At 41.3% G+C, this 22878-nt stretch overlaps 3 protein-coding genes, 1 long non-coding RNA gene and 1 pseudogene across 8 annotated transcripts; all 5 read right to left on the reverse strand.

The window, feature by feature from the left end:
* Window positions 1-4435: 4435 nt before the first annotated feature.
* Window positions 4436-8484, reverse strand: LOC142893421 (uncharacterized). 2 transcript variants are annotated; one of them, XM_076033980.1, is made up of 6 exons: window positions 8323-8484; window positions 7891-8235; window positions 7737-7808; window positions 7504-7614; window positions 7381-7415; window positions 4436-6396 (listed from the first exon to the last, which is right to left on the reverse strand). In XM_076033980.1, the coding sequence occupies exons 1-6, from the start codon at window positions 8369-8371 to the stop codon at window positions 6259-6261; spliced, it is 750 nt and encodes a 249-aa protein (XP_075890095.1). In that variant the 5' UTR covers window positions 8372-8484; the 3' UTR covers window positions 4436-6258. The 2 variants fall into 2 exon arrangements, with proteins under 2 accessions (XP_075890095.1, XP_075890096.1); XM_076033981.1 differs by lacking the exon at window positions 7737-7808 and having other exon boundaries at window positions 8323-8483.
* A 722-nt stretch (window positions 8485-9206) lies between these two features.
* LOC142893422 (uncharacterized) lies at window positions 9207-12173 on the reverse strand. Of its 2 annotated transcripts, XR_012927707.1 has the most exons (4): window positions 10979-12173; window positions 10866-10901; window positions 10540-10766; window positions 9207-10125 (listed from the first exon to the last, which is right to left on the reverse strand). It is a non-coding gene; the product is annotated as an uncharacterized LOC142893422 (long non-coding RNA). The 2 variants fall into 2 exon arrangements; XR_012927708.1 differs by lacking the exon at window positions 10540-10766.
* Window positions 12174-14236: 2063 nt separating this feature from the next.
* Window positions 14237-16192, reverse strand: LOC142893445 (uncharacterized). Its single transcript, XM_076034018.1, has 5 exons — window positions 16049-16192; window positions 15193-15879; window positions 14851-14976; window positions 14729-14772; window positions 14237-14514 (listed from the first exon to the last, which is right to left on the reverse strand). The coding sequence occupies exons 1-5, from the start codon at window positions 16110-16112 to the stop codon at window positions 14395-14397; spliced, it is 1041 nt and encodes a 346-aa protein (XP_075890133.1). The 5' UTR covers window positions 16113-16192; the 3' UTR covers window positions 14237-14394.
* A 760-nt stretch (window positions 16193-16952) lies between these two features.
* LOC142894272 (uncharacterized) lies at window positions 16953-18393 on the reverse strand (annotated as a pseudogene).
* A 1880-nt stretch (window positions 18394-20273) lies between these two features.
* Window positions 20274-22124, reverse strand: LOC142893451 (immunoglobulin kappa light chain-like). Of its 3 annotated transcripts, none has more exons than XM_076034030.1 (4): window positions 21849-22124; window positions 21007-21675; window positions 20818-20934; window positions 20274-20591 (listed from the first exon to the last, which is right to left on the reverse strand). In XM_076034030.1, the coding sequence occupies exons 1-3, from the start codon at window positions 21913-21915 to the stop codon at window positions 20822-20824; spliced, it is 849 nt and encodes a 282-aa protein (XP_075890145.1). In that variant the 5' UTR covers window positions 21916-22124; the 3' UTR covers window positions 20274-20591; window positions 20818-20821. The 3 variants fall into 3 exon arrangements, with proteins under 3 accessions (XP_075890145.1, XP_075890144.1, XP_075890143.1); XM_076034029.1 differs by having other exon boundaries at window positions 20274-20594; XM_076034028.1 differs by having other exon boundaries at window positions 20274-20934.
* Window positions 22125-22878: the final 754 nt, after the last annotated feature.

A 22878-nucleotide genomic window follows, 5' to 3' on the forward strand; every position in this document is an offset into this window, starting at 1 on the left:
TGCTTTCTGTTTTGCATCAAGTTATTTACCGACAATTAGTTTTATGGTCATTGAGGGGGACATTAATCAGGTTCTGTTCACAACTTGAGTATATCGAGACCATTATCGTTATTATTACTATTAGTCAGTTCAAACATACTTCCTGATGTGGCTCTTTTATATCACCAACTGCAGTTCCAGTTTTACCTGAAAATGAGGTGCTAGTGTAACATTTAAGGCTCAACCTGGGGTGACACCCTGGCTGGCATTTTGGATATTATCGGAGGTGTGAGCAAATGACCGGAGATATGTGGGTACATGTATCCAGGCTGGCGTTGTTATCCATTACACCTGGTGGCTCTTATGTGTAGTGGCACATAAAAGAAAGTGGGTTCAGACTGAAGATACTCCAACAGATGGCTGTTTGGGGAGGAAATCGGGTGAAAACATACAAAACCACTGATGGCACCAAAGTGAAAGAAAAAAAAAAAAAACCTAGTCTGTTGCCTGTGTCATAAACCAGAGACAAAACAAATGACGCCACCGCTGTCATTTGTGTGAACAATATTCTGTGTGAAAATTGCTGTCCTGATTCTAGACTATAGTTGAGAAAAGCTTTTTGAGTGCGCAACACGTTGATAGTTTTATGCAAAATAATGGCTTCCCTACCATCACATGGTAGTGTCATGTTGATGGGTATGGCTCCCTGTGTTGTACATCTGACTGACACTGTTTCTGAACTAAGCCGGCCACTCTCTTAAATTTCTACATCCTGGTGTCATCTGCTCGCAATGCATTCTTCTTACCTGCTCCTGGTGACTTTGTCTTGCAGAGCGTGGTGTGTTATGTCTGTGGGTTTGTGGAGCCCAGTCTGGGTCAGTCTCTGTGACCCATCATGAGAAGTTCAGAAAATGTCAATAATATTTGTTTGTTCAAATAAAATAACTTGAAAGGTTTCAAAGTTGACGGTTTAAAACCTTTTGCCGTTCCTTAGGTAGTTCAACATCAGTTTTTTTTTTATTTGTTAGTTTTTCGATTGCAGCACAGTAATGCCTACGTTGCGACAGTTATCAGACTCTCAGATTTCAATTAATCCGTTGCTTCGACCAGTAGCATGCAGTTATCAATTTAGCAAGCAGTATTTCTTAACAGTTTCTCCTGTGTTCCATCTGGGATTGTAGCAAAGGCAGTGCCTGGGGCAGACACTGGTACCTACCACTGGAGGTGCTGAAGATCTATCTATCTATCTATTTATCTATCTCTATACACGCACACACACACACACACTGGAAATGGTAAATGGACTGCACTTAAATCATGCTTTCCAGTACCTTCACAGGTACACTTCAACAGACAGAATGTAAAAAAAAAAAAAATAAAGACAAGAAATCACACTGTGCGATTTCCAAATAATTTATTCATATTATGGTGCAGAAAATAAGTATTGAACACCGACAAACTAGCAAGAATTTTGACCCTCACAGACCTGTTACTTCTTCATTAGGAAGCTCTTCTATGCTTCACTTGTGACCTGTATTAATGGCACCTGTTTGAACCCGTTACCTGTAACAGTCAGACTGCAACCTCTCCACCATGGCAAAGACCAAAGAGCTGTCTTAAGGACACCAGGGAAAAGATTGTACACCTGCACCAGGCACGGATGAGTCAATCTACAACAGGCAAGCATCTTGGTGAGAAGAGACAAACTGTTGGAGGCAATTATTAGAAAGTGGAATAAATACAAGGTCAATGACAATCTCCCTTGACCTGGGGTTCCAAGCAGGATCTCACCTCGTGGGTTACAAAAGATCTTGAGAGCGGTGAGGAAGCTACAGGGGGGAAACTGGTCAATGACCTGACCAGTGAGAGCTGGGACCACAGTTACAAAGATTACTATTAGTAACACACTACGTTGTCATGGAAACACTATGCTTTGGGGCTGATTTTCTGCAAAGGGGACAAGGACGGCTGATCCGCATTAAGGAAAGGATGCATGGGGCCGTGTATCGCTAGATTTTGGCCAAACACCTCCTTCCATCAGTGAGGGCATTGAGGATGACACGCAGCTGGATCTTCCACCATAACAATGGTCCCAAACTCACCGCTCTGGCAACAAAGGAGTGGCTACGTAAAAAGCATTTCAAGGTTCTGGAGTGGCATAGCCAGTCTCCGGACCTCAATCCAATAGAGAATCTCTGAAGGGAGTTGAAAGTCTGTGTTGCCCAGCGACAGCCCCATAACATCATAGCTCTTGAGAAGATCTGCATGACAGAATGGGCAAAACTACCAGCTGTAGTGTGTGCAAACGTTTGACCTCTGTCATTGCCAACCAGGGTTACAATACAAAGTATTCAGGTGAACCTTTGTTATTGATCAAATACTTATTTTCTGCTCCATTATGCAAATAAATTCTTTGAAAATCATACAATGTGATTTCCTGGATTATTATTATTATTATTTTTTAACGTTCTGTTTCTCACAGTTGAAGTGTACCGATGATAGACATTGCAGACCTCTCATATTTTTAAGTGAGACAATTTGCAGAATCGGTGGCTGCCAAATACTTTTTTTCTCTCACTGTATATATGCATATGTGTCTTATAATTATAAAATGTTTAAGTCATATAACCACGCAGGTTTTTGTACTTTCCAATCAACCCCATACTCATTATTTTTTTTTGACAGTTCTTCAATGGATTTAAGAAGAAAGAACAATTTCTTTATTTTGCATTATTGCAACTATGACAATAGTCAAGACTGATCTCAACCTAAATGAGTCAACGATGCACATGTATAAAACAGTGACATGAGGGACAATTAACTGTGACGGACCTGAGAGAAAATAGAAACGGACTGGTTTTAATTTAGAAAAATAGAAAGATTGAAATGTGCTCTGGGGTCACAGTGAAGCAGCCGATGTGGAAGGAAAACTTGTGAATTTTGGCGATCTCCAACACCCGATTATAAAAGCCCCTAACTTGCACAACATAGTCTGTTTTACAGGTCAGCTGAAGTGTTCGGGGTCATGAAAAGCCCACTAGAGCGATGGCTGCTAATATCTATCTACCACCAGAGGGCAGTGAAGCCGTTCCTATTTATTGCTTTCAGTCAACTTTCAGTCAGAAATGAAAGTGAAAGTGATGCTGGTAGCTTGAGGTGGACGACTGCATGTCAAGCGCATACAACGTAAACAATACCAGGGTTTCATTCACAGTGTCATGCCACATTTTTACATTTGACACGCGAGTTCTTCTTGGAGGTTACTTTATTTTGAGAGTGAAACTGCCTTACTTTTTCAAGAAAATTAACAACATTAACAAGAGGGCTGTCGACGTTGGTGGGGGCGTGGAGCTGTCTCAAGTCTGTCGACGGGGGGGGGTTCACCGAAATATACGGGACAAAGTGAAGTGCGTCCCGTATCAGTTCATTACGGGACAGGTTTTTTAGTTGCCAAATACGGGACAATCGCGTATTTTACGGGAGTAGACCACAGACGGAAATCAAATGAGGTTTTGTCATTTTCCCTAAAAAACGGGACAAATTGTCTCCCGGGAGAGATTTTATTTTTCCCGGGACAGGTGGTGAAAAAAGAGAACAATTCTGGGAAAAACGGGACGGGTGGCAACACTAGTTGAGTCCTGCAGTTTGCTTTGACAGGCAGCCATAGCATGACCGAACTGTGGTATCCAAAACCTTTTCTCCTCACCGGATAGGTGGATAATTAGTGTTCTACAATTTCAAAAGGGCAATTTTGTTTCCGTCTCTTCACAGCATTGTGATTTTACTAATATCCTAGATAGCAATCGCAAATCCTAACCTGAACTACAACCCTAATCATCATCATCATCATCATCATCATCATCATCATCATCGACCACAAGTGCAGCTCTTTTTTGCTCTGACGCACCCTGACGAGTCACTTGACACGAGCTGTGCACACAGTTAGACACATTGTTTGAAGATTGGAATAGAAAGGGCCCTCATTTATTCTTACCCTTATTTGATTTTTTTTTTTGAAAAATGCACAGAATTACAAAGCTTTAGTGAACAGTGCCCTACAATGTAAAATGTAAGGCTGCAATTACATTTTATTTATTTAATCATTTGTCCTGATCTAAAGTGGCCCAGTCTGAGGCATGACTCTGATGGGCTGAAAATGAGTGCTACGCCAGGTCTGTATAGTGTTTAGTGAAAAGAGAAATGTTGTTGAAAACTGCTACTTCTTGCAGTTTTAGGGCTGAAATACAGTCCACATGTGCATGAATCTGAAAATGAATTGTTCTAATGAATTCCTTGGGTCAGACTCATCTGAAAACATATGTCTCTGTTTGATGTGAAGTGAAAAAGCGATGCCATTTTCAGGTCAGCTTGGGTCTCCCCAACTAGACTGTATTTGACAGGTGGAATAAAGGAAGTAATTTAAAACCAATAATGAAACATTACATTTATTGCTGGAAAATGATGGCGATGATATGCCCACATGTGAATTTGTTAAATCAACTTACAGGACCGAAGTGTAGGACTGAAAAAGCAAACAAAGACAAAAATAATAATAATAATAAAAATGAATCCTTTTATGGTACTTAACTATATTATTCCTGTGGTTGCAGTTTCCGGAATTCTAGCGAGGTTCAATTTTTTTTCCACATTTTTTTCCTTCCCTGAACATCAGCAAAGAGAAAAAAGGGTCCAAAGTTGAGCTCATTATGTAAAGATGAGACCCTTGCAGTCTCTTTAGAAGACTCACTCTCTATCTTAACCACAGAAACACATTGCACTGGCTCAAAGTACTATGCATACCAATGACTTCACCTGAAGAACAAACAAACAAACATATTGATTGTTCCCTTGTAGTAAGCCGCAGAGCAGGTCCAACGCAACTCCTGAAAAACATGGGCAGCATCAAATATGCACAGCAAATTAACAAAGTTACTGTCCTTTTGGTGAAGTTACGATATTGCTGATCACACTGTGTGATGCCATAGACATGGAATGTGCTGTATGAAGTGGATTTTTTATTTTTTTGCTGGATGGCCCTGGCGCTTACTTATCTCACGCTGAGAGGAGAGCAGTGGGATTATGAAACAAAAGGCAAACCTGGGAAAGCTTGTGTGTCGAGGCACACGTCAACTGTGTCACATGTGGTTTTGCTGCATGTTGCAAGTTAATGGCCAGTGTTCTGTGGCTTTATTTTGTTAGTTAGTCACTCTGTTCTCGCCACAATGGAAATAAGAGGAGTCACACATGCTCTTTTAAGTTGCTTTAAGGCCTGAACATCATAAAAAAAACAAGTATGTGTGTGTGCAGTACGTGTGCAAAACATAGATGAGAATGTTGGCTACTATGGACTCTCATGAATAGACTTTCATACACTACATTACTAGAAGTCAGTGGGTCCATTGACTTCCTATAGTGTAGAAATCCTCCCATCAGTGCCCATATTGAGTACTGAAATACTGATTTAATATTGATATTGAAATAATAAAAGTGTTGAACGTTTGCTACGACGTTATTGTTGTAGCAAACTCGTAGCAAGCTCAAGTTACTTAGAGCTGCTTTAAGTGGGCTGTACGGGCACAATCCTGTTTCAAAAAACGCTGCTATTTGCTGCCACGGTCCATTCTTTGTGGATCTGGTCCTAAGAGTTAAGGCAAGGTCATTTGAAAGCATCTATCCTTGTCCTGGAAATGCACACAAAAAAAAAACACTCAAAGTGTATTTGTAGAAAATGTTATGTAGACAATTTTTTTTCTTTTTTCTTGTAAGTGTGTATACATATGTAGTGCGTGAAGTATCTTGTGCCGTACGAAAACATGATGAACATGCGGTTAATCATGCAGTCTGTGCCAATGGGTTACTTCTAGGCAGAGGAAGCAGGACTCTTAAAGGAAGAAGCTTCTCCGTAACCCTGTACAATGACAGCCTCATAGTAGCTGATTAGCTGTGTTTTAGGCCTGCACATAGAAATTATATTGTTCTTCTTAAAGTGTCTTTCTTTTTAACCATTTTCATATTAGTACTTCTTATAAAGTTTTTTTTGTCTTTTGTAAAAATCAAAATATGTCTGAAAGACCTCACATCACTTTATATTCCATTGAGTAATTAAATAGTATCTGTTTTGGTCTCTTATTAGACATTTTGTTGTTTCATCCTCTGAGTTTTTCTGGAAGACTGGAACAGAAGTGAGAAAAATACAAGGCGAAGAACCACACCACTGATATATATATAAACATATATATATATATATATACTTGTTTTGCATGTGACATTAATATAGCATCAGTTGGAACAGCAATTAAGTTTCTCAGTCAGTTTATAAAGAACACAAGTTTCCACTCCAGGCTCAGGCTTCCTGTTTCTTATTGTCTGTGGAAGGTACTTGAAGGCGCCATGGTCCTGGTTTTCACAGCCTGCATTCTGTAAATCAAACGTTTTAGTATTATGCATTGTGTCAAACTTTGACTCCTTCAAGTTTTGAATATAAGTTGGTCCATGAATTTTTTTATACCCCCCAGAAAAAATCCACCGCCATTCAATAAATTGATTTGAGCAACATGTTAGATGATGATGTAAATGATGTATTGTGTTAGTAACTTGCGGTATCGGCACTCCATTAATGTGTGTTTTGTGTGGTCACACGCGCTTAACTTAAGGTGAAAATGCTGATACTTTTCCGCAGGGCCGGCCCAAGCCTCCCTGGGGCCCGAAGCAAAATTTGATTTTGGGGCCCTCTGTTTCAGCCAATATTGATTGTTGATCATTCACACCGCAGTTATTAAAGCCTCCGGTGCCACCTGAATGCAAAACACGTAGCACCTAGTACGAGCACCGGAGGTAACGAGAACGTCAGAGTGCCGAAACCAAGCAGAGTCGCCAACCCGATACATATTTTTAAGCTAGTCTTGAGTCCCAGAACTCGGTGTCATATCAAATGTTACACTCGGGACACTGCGAGACAAGTTTTTCTTTCGTTTTTCCTCACTACTGCTCTATTGCGAACTGGCGCCCTGCTCTGCGTAGGGCCACTTTTTTCAGAACCGGCTGCTCTCCTATTGGATGCGCCAAGGTGTCGTCACAGGGCGTTGACGCCAGGTCTGCACCTGCTTGCGCCTACTGACGCCATACCGCGTCAAAAACGCGTTCAGTGTGTAGGCACCTTTATGCCTTGGGCCGGCTCTGCTTTTCCGGTTCGGCCGAGCTGTTGTCTGCCATCTATGTAACAACTCCATTTGTATACAGTATTAAGGACTGTTTTTTGTTGAATTAAGGATGATCAGTGTTACCCCACCCATCCCTAAAAAGAGGTCATATGGTCTAAAGACTGCATGTGTTGGGTTGTGGAGCTTTTCTTCAATTTACAATAATTGGATGCAACAGATTAAACTTGAATTTACAGTTTACCTTGTTTCTTTCTCGCTGTGTGATTTCCTTCACATCTACATGGCAAAAGAAAATTACAAAGATTTAATAGTTTATGTTGATATGAGTCAAAGCTTGTTTTTTTTATTTTTTTTTATCCGTTACCTCTCTGAAGTCTTTTGACTTTAAAAGCAAGAGCAACAATGACTATAAGAAGAATAAGAGTCAGACCGCCCAGGATCATCATTGGTAGTTTTGCCATTCCAGTAGGTTCATCTACGACAAAGAATCATGGAACTGTTTTTTTTTTTAAATTATTATTATTTCTTAATTTTTAAGTGTAATCTTATAGGTATGGTTTAGGTTAAATGGGCAATGACAAAGTCTTTAAGTCTTACTTTGGTGGTTTGAAGAAGAAGAAGAAGAAGAAGAAGAAGAAGAAGAAGAAGAGTTGTCATGACTTTGATCATCTGGGGGATGAAGAATACAAAACAAATTATTGATCAGACAAGCTGTGTTTTTTAGAGGTGAGGCGGAAAAAGAAAATCTTACCTTGAACATTCAAAAGTGTTATACTGGAAATGACTGTGAATTTATTAATGTAAAGCCCACAGAAATAAAGTCCCGAATCAGAAAAATCCACTGGGTTGATTTTGAGAAAAACATGGGAGATGTTGGAGGTCATTTTAAATTTTCCATTTGTAAATCCAGGACAAAGTGAATCTTCAAGTTGTGGATAGAACATGGAGGAGACACAACTGGGCTTGGTTCTGTTGACAACCCTGAACCACTGTGTGTGAGTTGCACTCCTGGAAACATTGGAACACTGCAGTGTGACATTTGCACCGAGCTGAACCTCCACAGTCTGAGACTCTGAACCTGAGACGAAGATCCAACCTGAAACAAAGCATCAGAGAGTTATCACCACCAGTACAACTCTGAAGTACAGCAGTTAATTAGATTCCGGCTTTTGAAAGTACTTACTGATGCAGCAGAAAATTAAAGCGGTTATCAGGCTGACATTTCCCATCATGCATGCAACTCTGCGACTGCAGATAGAGGATGTATTGCTGTGCTGCTTCTGCTGCTGCAAAAAAAGGAGGAGTGTGGAGGGGTGGGCTGTTTTTTGGTCTTGCCAATGACATTGTTGTTCCACTGGCCAATACCAAAGGCAATGTAAATGAAAAATGACTGAATGAGAATGAAAAACCTCAAGGTAATGTAGTATCTTAATCCTTCCATGCTATATGCTCAGAGCCTTTGAGGAAACAGAAAGATCATGCGGTAATGTAATAATTTAAATTAAGCAGTCTATGCTGATGAGGCTACTCTCCTCAGGCGTTGCATATGGGTCAATATAGTTGAGTTACTCTCCTGTTGTTAATTAGGCATGTCAATTTTTAGGAAATTTCATATTATATATGGAATATATGGTTATTTTCTGTAAATAACCACATTCACTCTGTAACAGTGGTGTGTGGTGTGATGTTGGTGTGGTCTAACTTTGGAGTTGTTCACATGTGGTCACAAGACCTCCCTCGGGCAGACCTGGGTACCCAGATCGATGATCGATCTTTTAAAATGAACTTACTTCTGTATAATCAAGTCGGTGTCAACGAAGATTCCTTCATTATCATCTACACATCACTGCTGCTGCCTGACAATCCACCATAGTAACACATTGCATTTGTTTCAGATTGAAGAAAAGCCCAAGACCAAACACCAAACTACGGCTGAGTTAGTGCTGCAGGTAGTGCTACACTTTGATAGGCTTCTATACTCATGTGTTGACAAGGTCTTTCAGTTTGTATAAAGACAGATTCTTAGTGGAATATAAGCAACAAACTCAGAATAATATTCACATAATTAGTCTGGGTTGCAAAGGCTTGCTTTCTTCAGCCGTGCTCAGACCACACTGCGCTGTTGCTTCCTGGAAAGTTATTTGTTTCACACTCACTCCTCACACCTTTTCACACTCTCTCCCTGAGGGGGTCTGACAGCCTTTATCAGTTTTTTGTGCCTCTTAAAGTTTCAAATTACTCTCAGAAGAAGCTTGGAGCCACAGATTAAGAGCAAGACAAAGCCAAATGGCATCAAACATACAGTGAAACACACAACTGGATATTTTCAGCACAACACAGTATACAATTGTGACAACAAAATGGTAAACTCGTTTCCAGCTGTTGAATCTGTGGGTATCTACTGTTACTTCAGATTATTACGTCCCAAAGTTGTCAGAAAACATACAGGTTCATGACCTTTGGACCAACTTCTTACTACTATGACTTACTATTACTATTACTGACTATTTTTGACCATTGTGAAGGCGAGTCTGACATGTAGCATTTGTGGGAGTCTTGGCAGTATTTGTGCTTAGACTACAGTGCCTCTTCCTTTTAAACAACAAAAAAATAGTTTGTCAGCCACTCCTTCACCCACAGACCATTTCACAGAACCTCCAGATGTTCTGACAGTCACCAGTGTCATGTCTGAATCCACCACATGGTCTTCCTTTTTGCAGACAAATAAGGACATTTACAGAAACACAAGCACAAAAGTTCAGTAAATGTTAGTAAAATAATAATCTGATTTCTTTACATCACACTAATACACCATTGCAGACTAATAAGATGACACAGCAGCAGCTCCATTTTCAGCTGCAAACGCTCTGGTGGTCTCATACACAACATTTGGCTCCTCCTCTCTTGATAATACGCGCTTGTGCTTTCTCCTGGGCTGGGCTTGAAAAGTCAGTGCTGCATAGTTCAAGCTGTCTGAGTCCCGATTCTGAAAAAAAAGCCACTCTCTGTCACAAACATATAATATAAACACTTGTTTTTCTTTACAAAAGTACAGACTCAGTTGGTAGAGCGGGTGGGTTGACTGATGATTGAAAAGTTGCTATCTATTTATCTACAATAACCTAATTACCATATAAATTCTATATATCTTTAAGTCTGTGGTGACAGTGCACGACAATGCCTTTAAAATATTTTAACTTTTTCACTATAGCGGCCACAAGACAGCATTTAAGAGTTTTTGGCCGAATCAAGGATGGTAAGTGTGTTCCCTTAAAAACAACAATCTAAATGAATTAGATCATCAGGTCTTAAGACTGGAAAAAAATGTGTTGAGTTCTGGAGCTTTTGTTCAATTTACAGTAGTTGGACACAACGGGTTAAACTTGAATGGAAAGTTTACCTTGTTACTTTCTGGCTGTGTGATTTCATTCACACCTACACGGCAAAAGAAAATGACAAAGTTTAATTGAATTTGTTCCTTAAATTGATGGGAGTGAAAGTATTTATTTTATCCTTTACCTGTCTGAGGTTTGACTTTAAAAGCAAGAGCAACAATGACTATTAGAAGAAGAACAGTCAGACTGCCCAGGATCATCATTGGTAGTTTTGCCATTCCAGTAGGTTCATCTACAACAAAGAATCGTGGAATTGTTTCTTTTATTATTTGTGTAATCTTATAGCTATGGTTTAGGTTAAATGGGCAATGACAAAGTCCTTAAGTCTTACTTTGGTGGTTTGAAGAGTTGTCGTGACTGGGATCATCTGGGGGATGAATACAATAAAATAATTGATCAGACAAGTTGTGCTTTTTTAGAGGTGAGGTGGAAAAAAAATCTTACCTTGTGCATTCAAAAGTGTTACACTGGAAATGACTGTGAATTTCTCAATGTAAAGCCCACAGAAATAAAGTCCAGAATCAGAAAAATCCTGTCCGACAGAACCCAGTCTGTGCGGGGGGGGGGGGGGGGGGGGGGGTCATCTGGTGTCATCTCCCTGAACACCGGTACCCCCAAAGGCTGCGTTCTGAGCCCTTTGCTGTTCACCCTGATGACACATGACTGTCGTCCGATGTACAACTCCAACCATATCATCAAGTACGCGGACGATACTACAGTTGTGGGCCTCATCCGGGACAACAACGAAACAGCTTACAGGGAGGAAGTGGAACATCTACAGCTCTGGTGCAAGACCAACAATTTCATCCTGAACGTCAACAAGACGAAGGAATTGATTGTGGACTTCAGGAGATCCAGACCCAGCCACACACCCCTCCTTGTCAATGACACAGCCATAGAAGTCGTGAATAGCACCAAGTTGTTGGGGTTGCACATCACTGACAGTCTCAGCTGGTCAATCCACACCTCCTCCCTGGCGAAGAAGGCACAGCAGCGCCTGCACTTTTTACGAAGGTTGAGCAGAGCCTCCCTCCCGCCTCCCATCCTGACAAACTTCTACAGAGGGACCATAGAGAGCCTGCTGACCAACTGCATCCCTGTCTGGTGTGGTAGCTGCAGAGCTGTGGATTGGAAACCTCTGCAGAGGGTGGTGAGGACAGCGGAGAAGATCATCAGGTCCCCACTCCCTGCCATCAAAGACACTGCAGACAGCCGTTGCCTATCTAAAGCCAAGCGGATCCTGTCTGACCCCACCCACCCTAACCATGGACTGTTCTCCCGTCTGGCGTCTGGCAGAAGGTTCTCCAGCGGATTCACCAATGGTTACTTCCCCCTGGCCATCAGACTGTTAAACGCCTGTTAACTCCCCCCCCCCCCCTGCTGTCACTGTCTACACTGTCACCAGCATCAGAGCACTATTCCAGCACTATCTGCACATGTACAGCCTACATACATACATACCCCTCCACCTGGTCACTGTTATTCTGTCTACTCTGTTCATATTGTTCATATTGTTTATACTCCACCACTGTTTCTACACTCCATCGCTGTTTATACTGTTTATACTGTTGATATGTACATTTGCTCTATTATTTATGTACCACCAACATTCTACCTCCAGATTTCCCATATTTTTATATCCGCTTGTATATAGATTTTAGTTAGTTACTGTATTTCTGGAAATGGGCAACGACATTTCGTTGTGAATTGAACCACTGCCGTATTTCTTTCATGATGACAATAAAGAAAGTCTAAGTCTAAGTCTAATTGATAACTTGGTGCTTTACAGCGTTACCTGAGTTTGGTGGTGACAGTTTGTCCAGCAGTGGGCTGAGCATGCTGCCCTGAAGAGCTCCAGTGTTAGTTGGTATCATTATGGACAGAAAGTGTAAAAAATGACGAAAGTCTATAATGCACTCTTTCATTATCGTTCACTCCGTTGTCTCAAAATGTGTTCATATTTTCCATTCATTAAGCTAATCCTTTCTTATTCACACAGCTGAAATGGGTTGAGGTTGTGGGTTGGAGCTCTGATTTTGAAAATCGCTGCTCAAAACATTGTTTCTAAAGAAAATATCTTTAGTTTTTGGAATCACTTCTAGAAAAATAATGATGTTCTCTGCTCAGCTTCAACACCTCATACGTACAAAGCTGAGAAGTCTTCTAACACACTTCTAACATCCAGTTATGAAATAAAATCACTTCAGTTGTATACGTAACAGCTTAATTATCAGTTTAAAAAAAAGTGAATTAAAGCAGACTTTTTTATTTCTGATTTTAGAAGCAGTTGAGATAAGGAAACCCCCCCAGGAACATAAACCAGAAATGGATGAGGGAGCCTACAACCTGTCCCACACGTGGACTGTTATCCTTCAGGGGAGGTGGTTGGACAGTGGGAGGCATCCAAAAATCAGGCCTCAGTAACATCAGCTGATAAGCGACGCTTTTGTGACGGTCTGTGTTTGCGTGATGCGGAAAGGAAAATGCGGAGTGGATTTTGATTTCATGTCGGCATTCCCCCTACTGACAAAGTAGTACGAATTTGATTGTGATGCAATGGAAAGAATGCTGGACGAGTTGACCAGTCATGCTCAATAATTCCACGGCAAATGTTATTTAAGGTGAGAGTGACATGACCCCAATCCCCCTACTTTAAATTGTGGTGACGCCCATTGTTTTGTGAGACAGTCTCAAGCTCCAAACCCACCAAAAGCAGCAGCGGTGTGGCTGCGGCGCATTTAAGTCAGTGAGTGTGTTCTCAGCGTCTGAGAAACGTGAAACCACGCCGCTTTGTGAAAATATGTTTCGGTTCGAGCGCGGCAACCGCGTCAATTGAAGCAAATATAATCACTGAGGCAGGAAGTCAATGACCAGAAAACACAGTGGAATTGTTTGTGTTTCGTCACAAGAGACAATGCGGTGTGTTTTCTTTTTCTAAGTGCTGTATTCGACTCTGAAGTGTGACGTATCAGCTTCAACAGTGTTTAGTTCGTCTGTCTGTCAAATAATAAAGCAATTTCCACTTTAAATCTTAAAGTAGAATGAACAAAATGCAGCTATACTTCACATGATGAGAGCAGTTGGGTTTATTGTTCTTCGCAAAACTACCTGGGTTGTCGCGCAATCTTGCAATCCTTGCTTGAACCAGTCCAGCCACTGTGCTAGATGCCCCGCAGCCTCGCTCAGAAACGTGCTCAGCGGACACGTGCTGCAGCTGCTTTCAGTGGAAAGCTGGGGTAGCTATTTGTGAATGTCTGGGGTAGATGCGAGTCTATTTAAAGACTTCAGTCATTGAAATGCGTTTTTGTTAATTTTCCCCCTCCAAGCCAAACTAATATATAAGCAGTGTGCGAAATCAGAAGTCACTTTTTGAACGTCTGAGTGATGAATATGAGTGAGTATCAAACAGTTAATAGTGCTGTCGACCATAAAGCCAGGCACTGCTGAGAGGTGAAATGAGGTGTATGAAAAGTTACACTTTGTTTTTCTTCCGCCATGTTGTGCTCCCTGCAGACGGCCCCTGGGTTTTACTGTACTACCTATGCTACTCATGAAGTATGTGCATATCAACATTATTTTAAAACCTACACAAATAGTGTCACTACATTGTGTTTTTTGAAAAAAATAACAGAAAAGTTACATGCAGCAGATAGCAGATGCTCATTTTATTGTCAACAGTGCAAAAATAAAAAGCAAACATACTTGCAAGTGACAACTCCATGGCAGAAACTTTAATATCCTCATTACAAATAGCTTGCACTGAACACTATTAGACTATCAGATGAAAAATCATGCTGGATGTTTATGCTTGATGCCCACTAAAAATAAAGATTGTCATATTTGGTATTGAGAAGGAAAATTTACAGCTTGACAGCAGAGTACACACATTCAGCGCTGTTGTTGTTTCTTTTCCCTCTTGATCTGCTGATCTTGACATCCTTTAATGCAGCATAATGAAGGTTTTCTGCTCCTTGAAATGGCTGTAAACCAGACAAAGATAATTAATAGGTCATTTATAACTGATGACAGTCGCAATTGAGAGCATTTATTCATTCCTAAATCAGCAAGACCACAAACTCACTTTGCTGTCCGTGTATCACATGTGGTCAGTATTTCTCCAATAATAGCCAACAAATTAATGAAATAAAATGTCTCCTTGGTTATAAAAAATAATGTTAAAAAAATGCTCCTCACCTCCAAATTTGATGTTGTTGGTGCTGCAGCTGTAGCATTGATCTCTGGTTTTCGACAGAAGGCAAAAGTAATTTAATCCAAAGAAATGTGCACTTAAAATATGCTGGGAGTTTTAAAGTCACCTGTGTGTGGGCGTCCTCTCTTGAACATCTTGCATACAATGACAGACAGTAAAATGACCAGGACCATGGCGAAGGACAGAGCTGCACTCAAGATATACACCCTGAGGTCAACTTCTGTTGGAGCAACTAAAAGGGGGCATTGCAGAATTCTTAGAGATCTAATGACTTATTTTGCATCAAATCAACTGTTAAATGTAATGATAATCACAAAAGGGGTTTGGATCAAGTCTATTATTACTAGTGAAATCACTAGTGAAAAGTGTGCAAATCCAAAATATTATAACAAAGAAAAATACAGAACAATTTAAATCTCCAGCAACTGGATTGAGAATGGTAACTTACACTTCATGTCCAGCTTGGTCCCACTTCCAATCAGTGTCTGTCCACAGGAGAATACTGCACAGTAGTAGGTCCCAGTATGAGAAGCATTCAGTTTCTTCATGGCTAAGCTGTAAACACATTTTTGTGTCTGTGTGCCACTTGTCCTCTGACACTGGTCACTGCTGCCTCTCTGGGTGTGAATGAGTCCTGGATGAGTTTCTCCAGAGTCTCTGAACCAGTAAACACTGTGTTCTCCAGCACAGCCGCTGGTGTGAACTGTGCAGTTGAGAGTCACAGAGTCTCCTGATTGGAAGTTCTCTGATTCTGTCTGGTAGATGAAGGCTGGGATGGTCAAACCTGAACCGTTCACACTGACTATTGTCCCCTCACAGAACTCAATGCCAAGACTATTGCTGCCGAGGCAGTAGTACGTTGCAGAGTCAGAAATTTGTACATTTGAAATATTGAACTGATAATTAAACTGTTTAAGCTCCCAAGAGAAACGGCTATTCTTAAATTCTTTTGAAAAGACAGAGTAATTATTCTTTGTGGTGCATTGAGTCACAAACTCTGGCATCTGCCCCATCCTTTGCTTGAACCAGTAATATGTTAGAGCATTAAAATTGGGACAGGAGCATGGCAATATTACATCTTCACCAGCATTAGCCAGTTGGAAATGTAATGGTGATGGCTTGATCTCTCCACGAGCTGATGAGAATACAGGGAAACAAAACAAGGACACGAGTGAATGCGATCACTATGTGACATTTTCACAGAAATCAACAGATGAACTCTGTGTGACTAAACATCCGGTGTAAGACTTTGTTTACCTAAGAGATACTCATAATAAATGAATAAAAATGATAAAACGACTTACCAATATTTCCTACAAATAGATGTGTCAAACAAAAGGTGGTAAGCGCAAAGATGGGAGGTGTCATAGTGCGTTGGAGGCTTTGATAAACGAAATCAGTCGTGCGTGTGTCTGTTCTTTTCACAAGCAAAACTGGCCAATCAGATCAAGCGTCCCATTTGAGATCACATGGTTTTGTCTGTCTCGCTACCCCTTGAGATGACTACAAGAATAACATGAAAAAAATGTTTGCATCAAAAGCAAATCTAAAACCCAGAGCCAAGACACAAAGAAGGCAATTGTGTGACGCTAATTTGTAAACAAAAAACAAGATGATAATTTCAAGCTTTTGACCTGCGACACAAGCTACTAGTAAGATTTGGTTATTGTATTATTTTGAGTTACCATTTTCCAGTAGATTCAAAAGAGTGATGTCTTAGTGTTCTGGGGAGGCAAAACCAAATATTGTTCCATTCCATTCACCTCACAAGTGATGAAACAGTTGCTGGTGTCAGATACTTGTTACTCATCCCCATTGTTGTTTTTAGCACATAAAAATGCACCCTGGATGAGATTCTTCTGAGTCTCTGAACCCATAAAACACTGCGTTCTCTACCACAGCTCCCAGTGTGAACTGCACAGTCCAGAGTCTGAGATGCTGAGACCTGAAGTGATCACATTGTGTCAATGCTGCAGAATAGCTTTGCATTTATTTACGTACTAGGGACATTTAATTGAGTACAAGTTATTTGTCAGTTTGACCACAACCACTTTCAGGACAAAAAAGTTTGGGATAAAATTAAAGCGCTGCTATTTGTGGAAGTAACCACGGATTTCCCTTTGGGCTTGTCTGGTAAAGTTACTTTTATACACTTGTCAGTCGAAAGTTATTTGAATTTACAGATAATATGACCCAACATGCGCAACTCTACTTCTTTACACTGAAGTGCACACATTTAGTCCACGTCTCATCTCTCCCCAGTCGTCTCCTTCGTCTGGTATTCTTGTTCTTGATGGTATAGTCATTATCATGTGTGTTTTGGTCATCCTGGAAATGGACAAAAACATTATTGTGTCAGAATTGGACAAGTGTCATTGAAAAAAAAAAGTGGCACTATATTTTTTTTGTCTGAATGATTACCACAGTTGTGGCAGGGACTGACATTTTTCCTGGAGTGTCAGAAAAACAAAGTGAAAGTGTTTCTGCATTGGCCTGTTCAGTGACGAAACAGTGGGCCGGTCATTTACCTCCACACAGACAGCTGTCAATGGCAGTCATCGTGCACACTTGGAGGGCCAGACAAACACACAGGATGGTGGTGACTGCTGAAGCAGCACTCAAGACGTACACAGGGACCGGAGAGTCGTCATCATCATCATCATCACCTGTAGAGTCACATGGCAGCAGACATGACAGAGCTTTCAGTTATATCAATTTCAAGGATAAAAAAATATTTTGGCATGTGACTCACTTTGGATGTGCAGCTTAGTCTGATTATACACACAGTTGTGTGTTTGTGCGCTATCCTTCCTCTCACACTGGCCATTGCTTCCTCCCTGGGTGTAAATGAACCCAAGGTGAGATTCATCAGAGTCTCTGAACAAGAAAACACTGTGTTCTCCACCACAGCTCCCAGGATGCAATGTACATGTCTGGTGGACACACTCAGGTGCTGACTGATGATCCAAAGCTGGGACGTTAAGACCTGAAGTCTTCACACTGACAAAAAAGCTATCTGAAAACTCAACATCAAACAAATCCCTCCTCGCGCAGGGAGAGTCTGAAGGGGACAGGTTGCTTATGTTCAAGTGCTTTCTATCACTTGCAGTATTTAGTGGGAAGTCAGGTTTGTGCTGGTATTCATTATGAAAAGTTGGCATATGTTTAAACTCATACAGGCTTGAGATGAGTCAGGGCTTCTGGCCCATGTTTTGCATGTACCAGAATATCCATTTAGATTCCTGTTAAAATGGGCATGGGAAAGTCAAACTCTCTCCCACATTAACCGATACAGGCCTTTTCTCCTGGTAGCGAAAAGAAACTTCACTTGCTGAAAAGGCTGAAAAAGAGGCAATACAAAAGAGACAACATGAGACAAAAAGCACCTTTACCTTTACTTTTCTGAGATAAAAATATACTTGAGATCCACCAAAGTTTGGGTAAACAAGAAGCATGACTCACATATTTTCCCCAAGAACAGAGGTGTGAAGCACAGCGCTAACATGGACACAGTTGCCATCGTTTCAAACATCTGTTTTGAATGACAGAAGAAGTCTTCACCTTTTCCTTTTTCACAGACAAGACTGTGTATGATTGCAAATGCCCCATTTAGGAACCACAACACTCTCTGACACACTTAAGTTTAGCTCCTTAAATAGAATCATGTGTGAACAGTGTAGTGGTAAAATTAATGCTTGCATAGATTGTTGTGAAGATTGCTAAAATAACTATGACTGTGTGAAGTTGACAGGAACCGTCTGCAACGAGTCTAGACGACAGAGATCTACATATTCCAAATGAGGAGTTGTTGTTTCACACCCCGAAAGGACAGTCTGAACCCTAAGTTCAGACTGACCTGTTAGTTCTCGTTTCTTTAGTTATTCTTATCTGTCTGCTCAAACTTGCCGCTCAAGCTTGCAAGTACCGCCTCCTACTAAGATGTAACCACTTCCCCATTTTGCTACTGTGTATTTAAATGTCTTGCTCACCAGTGTCCGGTGAGCATTTTCAGCAACTCTGTCTGTGTGCTCCCAGCTGTAATAAAAACTCTCATTGAGACCAGTTCTGAACTTGACTTAGTTTTATTCCCTTTTGAGTAAACGTCTCTGACAATTTCCACGACAAAAGGTAAAAGGCTGTTTGCGAGGCAAAGAAAGCAATTTCTTTAACATGCAAGTAGAAGTTGCAACACGTTTGCAAGAAATGCACATAGACACACAGAGTGTAAGCTGAGTGGGTGGAACTCAATGTTTCCTATCACAATGGTCAGTGCTTACTTCCCTCAAGGTGTGAAGTTGGGTTCTAAGAAACTAAAAGGCAGTTACCAAAAATAGAATGAACAATATTACAACTGTAAGCATGCCTGAAGTCAAGGTACAAAACAAGATTAAGCAGATATTTTAATCAAGTGAAATGTTTTTTTGCATTGGCACCGTGACAAATAATTTTAACGATGTGGATTAGACTACAGGAATTAAAATAGAAACTTAAGTTTGGTGTCACTAGCGTATGTAAAATGAAATCAAATACCAGGTGACAATGCAAGGTGTTAAGAAAGGACACAAACTGCACCAGAACAAGCATTTAAAAAAAACTTTAATGGTCCATTGTCAGGTGTTGGTGGACTCAAATGCACGACAACCACTGATGCAGTTTAAGGTGTTTATTGAATCGGAGAAATCGGGCAGTCCAGGGTCGAGAACCAGTGCAGGCGGTCAGAGAGGCAGGCGAGATCGGTGCCGGGAACAGGCAGAGGTCGATAACAGCGTCAGGATCCAGACGGGGCAGACTAGGAATGTAGTCAGAGCCGATCAGGGTTGTTGACGGGCTGTTGTCAACCGGGGAACGAAGGAGCACAACAAGGAGACAGGCGCTGGAGAGCCGAGCTGGGTCTTTACCGGGGAAGCGGTCCAAGGACGAGGCGGAGGCAGGGTCGGAGACGGGCTGTTGTCAACCAGGGAACGAAGGAGTACAACAAGGAGACAGGCGCTGGATTACTGGTGAAAAGCAAAACAGATAATCTGGCAATCGGGGAACACGGGAGACTGGTTAATAAAGGCAGTGCAGATCAAAGGCGAAGATTGTTGGCTATCAAGATAATAGGGGCAGATTGTTGGCTTGGAGACCATGACATCCATTTTATTCCCCTTCACCACCCCACCAAAAAGAAAATAAATAAATAAAAATAAAAAAAGCGTCCAAGGAATGCTTTATATTTCTGGTCTGGTAAATTTAACTGTTTAATATGATATACACATACTGTCCAACATTGACATTCATACAACTGACATTGTACCTAGGGTTGCCACCCGTCCCGTTTTTCCCAGAATTGTTCTCTTTTTTCACCACCTGTCCTGGGAAGAATAAAATCTCTCCCGGGACACAATTTGTCCCGTTTTTTAGGGAAAATGACAAACCTCATTTGATTTCCGTCTGTGGTCTAGACAGGGTTGTCAACCCTCCCGTAAAATACGCGATTGTCCCATATTAGGCAACAACGAAAAAACCTGTCCCGTAATGAACTGGGGAGTGGGGTGGAAATCTGTTGATTCTCCAGTGACTACTACCCAAAAGGATGGCAAAAGCCACAGTTGTCAGGTGCTCAATCTAAAAAGAAGAGAAGCTAACAAAAGTACAGTGCAATGTTCTCTCTGTGTAATTAGTTTCATTGACAAACATTTGCAAATTGATACATAATTGATTGCTTAGTCACAGTAGCTCTGTGACGCCAGAGGCTAATCTCGCTGGGGGCTCCATTCAAGCTAGCACAGCCACTGCTTGAATGGTTCTTTTCTTCAATCCTCTGGCTTGAGAAGCGTAATGGATGTCATCTGCATCGCGGTTGCCCTGCTAGCAAGATTTATGAAAGTTGGCTCAAACACACAAAGAAATAAAATGAAAGGTGCGGAAATACTGTATATCCCTGTCAGATGAGATACAGAAAACAAATCACCATTATATTTTAAGCAGAAGATGTTGGACATGCTGCCTGAGACTCTGCTGATCAGTAAAAAGGGGAAAAGTTTCAAAAGTATAGAAACTGTCAAATTCAACAAGTGACGGCTGGCTGTACCTCACTAAAGGTTTCTCTTCATCTTGTACAATGAGCAGGCCAAGCACACAGCAGCCGTGAAGTTGAATGTCAGAACTGCACCCAAAGAATACACCACAACGAAAGATTCTTCATTCCCTGCAGAGAGAGACACCAGCAGAAATGTGATGTGGGGTTAAAAAAAAGAAGGCGCTGAACTATTTTACTTACTTTTGATGTCCAACGTGATCCTGTTTCCAAACATTATGCGTCCACATGCAACAACAGCGCAGTAGTAGGTCCCAGTATGAGAAAGATTCAGACTCTCCATTGGCAGATTGTACTCACAAGTTGGTGTCTGTGTTTTGGGTTCCCCCAGACACTGGTCATTGCTGCCTCCCTGGGTGTAAACGAGTCCTGGATGAGATCCTCTAGAGTCTCTGAACCAGTAAACACTGTGTTCTCCACTACAGGTCAAAGATTCTATTGTACAGTTCAGAGTCTCAGGTTCTCCTGTCTGGTGAACTGAAGCGGTGATGCTGAAAGCTGAACCCTTCACAGTGAGCGTCGTGCCCTCACAGAACTCAGGGCTATGCATGTTAGTATCTGCTTTACAGTAGTAGGTAGCAGAGTCGGAAATTTTCAAATTTGAAATCTTTAACTGATAGTTGGACCGTTTTATATCCAGTGAGAACCGTGGATTGTTGAATTCTTCACTGAAGGTGCCTTTATCATTCATCCTGAAGCATTTAGTCACAAGCTGTGGTGACGGTCCCACTCCTTGCTTGTACCAATAATATTCAACAGCACTGATCCTGGGACAGGAACACGACAATGTGACATCTTCACCAACATTGACCAGTTGGAAATGTAATGCTGACGACTTGACCGCTTCATGAGCTGAGGAAAAGAAATGTAAAAAAAACAACAACAACAACAACAACAACAAGGACACAAGTGAATGTAATTGTGGTGTAATGAGATGAATACCTTGGATGGACAAACCTGATAATAAATCATACAAAAAAAAAAAAAATCTAACTTGACTGAGAGGAAGATGGAAAATAGCTTACCGATATTCTCCACAACTAGACACCAGAAGCAAAATGTAGCAAGTGTTAAGTTGGGGGCTGTCATCATTCTTCTCAGACTTTGGATGAAATGAAACTGTGTGTGTTCTTTTAACACAATAAAATATGTTTCTGGCCAATCAGATGCTTTCCTATTTCAGCACACACATTGTGCTTCTATGTTAGAACTGTGACTCTTGGGAAGCTAACAATAGCAACGTGACTCTGAGACCTGAAACTGGTCGCAGACAGCTAGAGTAACAAGCAATGCAGAAAATACGTGACCATGAGACTCCAAGACAGATGTCAAAGGCTTGTTGTGCTGTAGGAAGCTGATTTTCATTTTATTCCAAATTTGCTAGTTTACAGGTAGTGTATTCAGATTGATTACCTTAACTAGCCAGTCAGAGAGAGAGTTTTTGTAAATGTATTATTTAAAAAAAATCTTTTCATTTTACAGAAGTTGTCAAAGACAAGAACGGGTATGTGATAGAATTAAAGCACTGTGGTTGTTATCTTTCTAAATTAGGATAAGTGTTTATTGAAAAGAGTGATGTACAGCACTATTGAGACTAAGTGACATCAACTTCAAGAACCTCTTATTTAGGGTGGTGATTTTTTTTTTCAACCCACAAATGAAACGGGGCGTGGTGTGAACCCAAATGCAGCACAAACAGCATAGTAGAGATTGCAATCAATGAGGGGGAAGGTGTTGGATCAGGCCCGAACCAACAAGGGCCAGGGAACAGGCAGACAGACACCAGAGACGCAGAGGCTGTAGACGTGGTCGGGGGCAGAAGGCTGGTCGGGTTGCCGGGGAGCTGGCGGTCGAGGCAGGTCGGGGACTGAAGGCTGGTCGGTTTGCTGGGGAGCAGGACGTCAGGGAAAAACGGGGTTGGAACCGAGAAGGTGGATTTCCAAGAGCGGAAGCGGGCAGGTCAGAACACCAGGGAAATCCAAGCTGGATCGGGTCAGGGACAGGCTCGGTCGGCAACGGGTGGTCAGGCAGCGGCCCGCTGGAAGGTCTTGCATG

This window comes from Nelusetta ayraudi, unplaced genomic scaffold (assembly GCF_046127955.1).
Source record: "Nelusetta ayraudi isolate G7.1 ecotype Tasmania unplaced genomic scaffold, CSIRO-AGI_Nayr_v1 ptg000042l, whole genome shotgun sequence".
NCBI lineage: Eukaryota > Metazoa > Chordata > Actinopteri > Tetraodontiformes > Monacanthidae > Nelusetta > Nelusetta ayraudi.

Coding starts and splice junctions, on each gene's coding strand:
- LOC142893421 (XM_076033980.1), bottom strand. CDS start 8,371: ATGATGGGAAATGTCAGCCTGATAACCGCTTTAATTTTCTGCTGCATC. Junction 7,809..7,890: donor AACACTTTTGAATGTTCAAG/GTAAGATTTTCT, acceptor TTCATCCCCCAG/ATGATCAAAGTCATGACAAC. Junction 7,615..7,736: donor TTCTTCTTCAAACCACCAAA/GTAAGACTTAAA, acceptor TCTTTGTCGTAG/ATGAACCTACTGGAATGGCA.
- LOC142893445 (XM_076034018.1), bottom strand. CDS start 16,112: ATGACACCTCCCATCTTTGCGCTTACCACCTTTTGTTTGACACATCTA. Junction 15,880..16,048: donor TCTATTTGTAGGAAATATTG/GTAAGTCGTTTT, acceptor TATTCTCATCAG/CTCGTGGAGAGATCAAGCCA. Junction 14,515..14,728: donor CAACAACATCAAATTTGGAG/GTGAGGAGCATT, acceptor TCTGGTTTACAG/CCATTTCAAGGAGCAGAAAA.
- LOC142893451 (XM_076034030.1), bottom strand. CDS start 21,915: ATGATGACAGCCCCCAACTTAACACTTGCTACATTTTGCTTCTGGTGT. Junction 21,676..21,848: donor TCTAGTTGTGGAGAATATCG/GTAAGCTATTTT, acceptor TCTTTTCCTCAG/CTCATGAAGCGGTCAAGTCG. Junction 20,935..21,006: donor GATCACGTTGGACATCAAAA/GTAAGTAAAATA, acceptor CTCTCTCTGCAG/GGAATGAAGAATCTTTCGTT.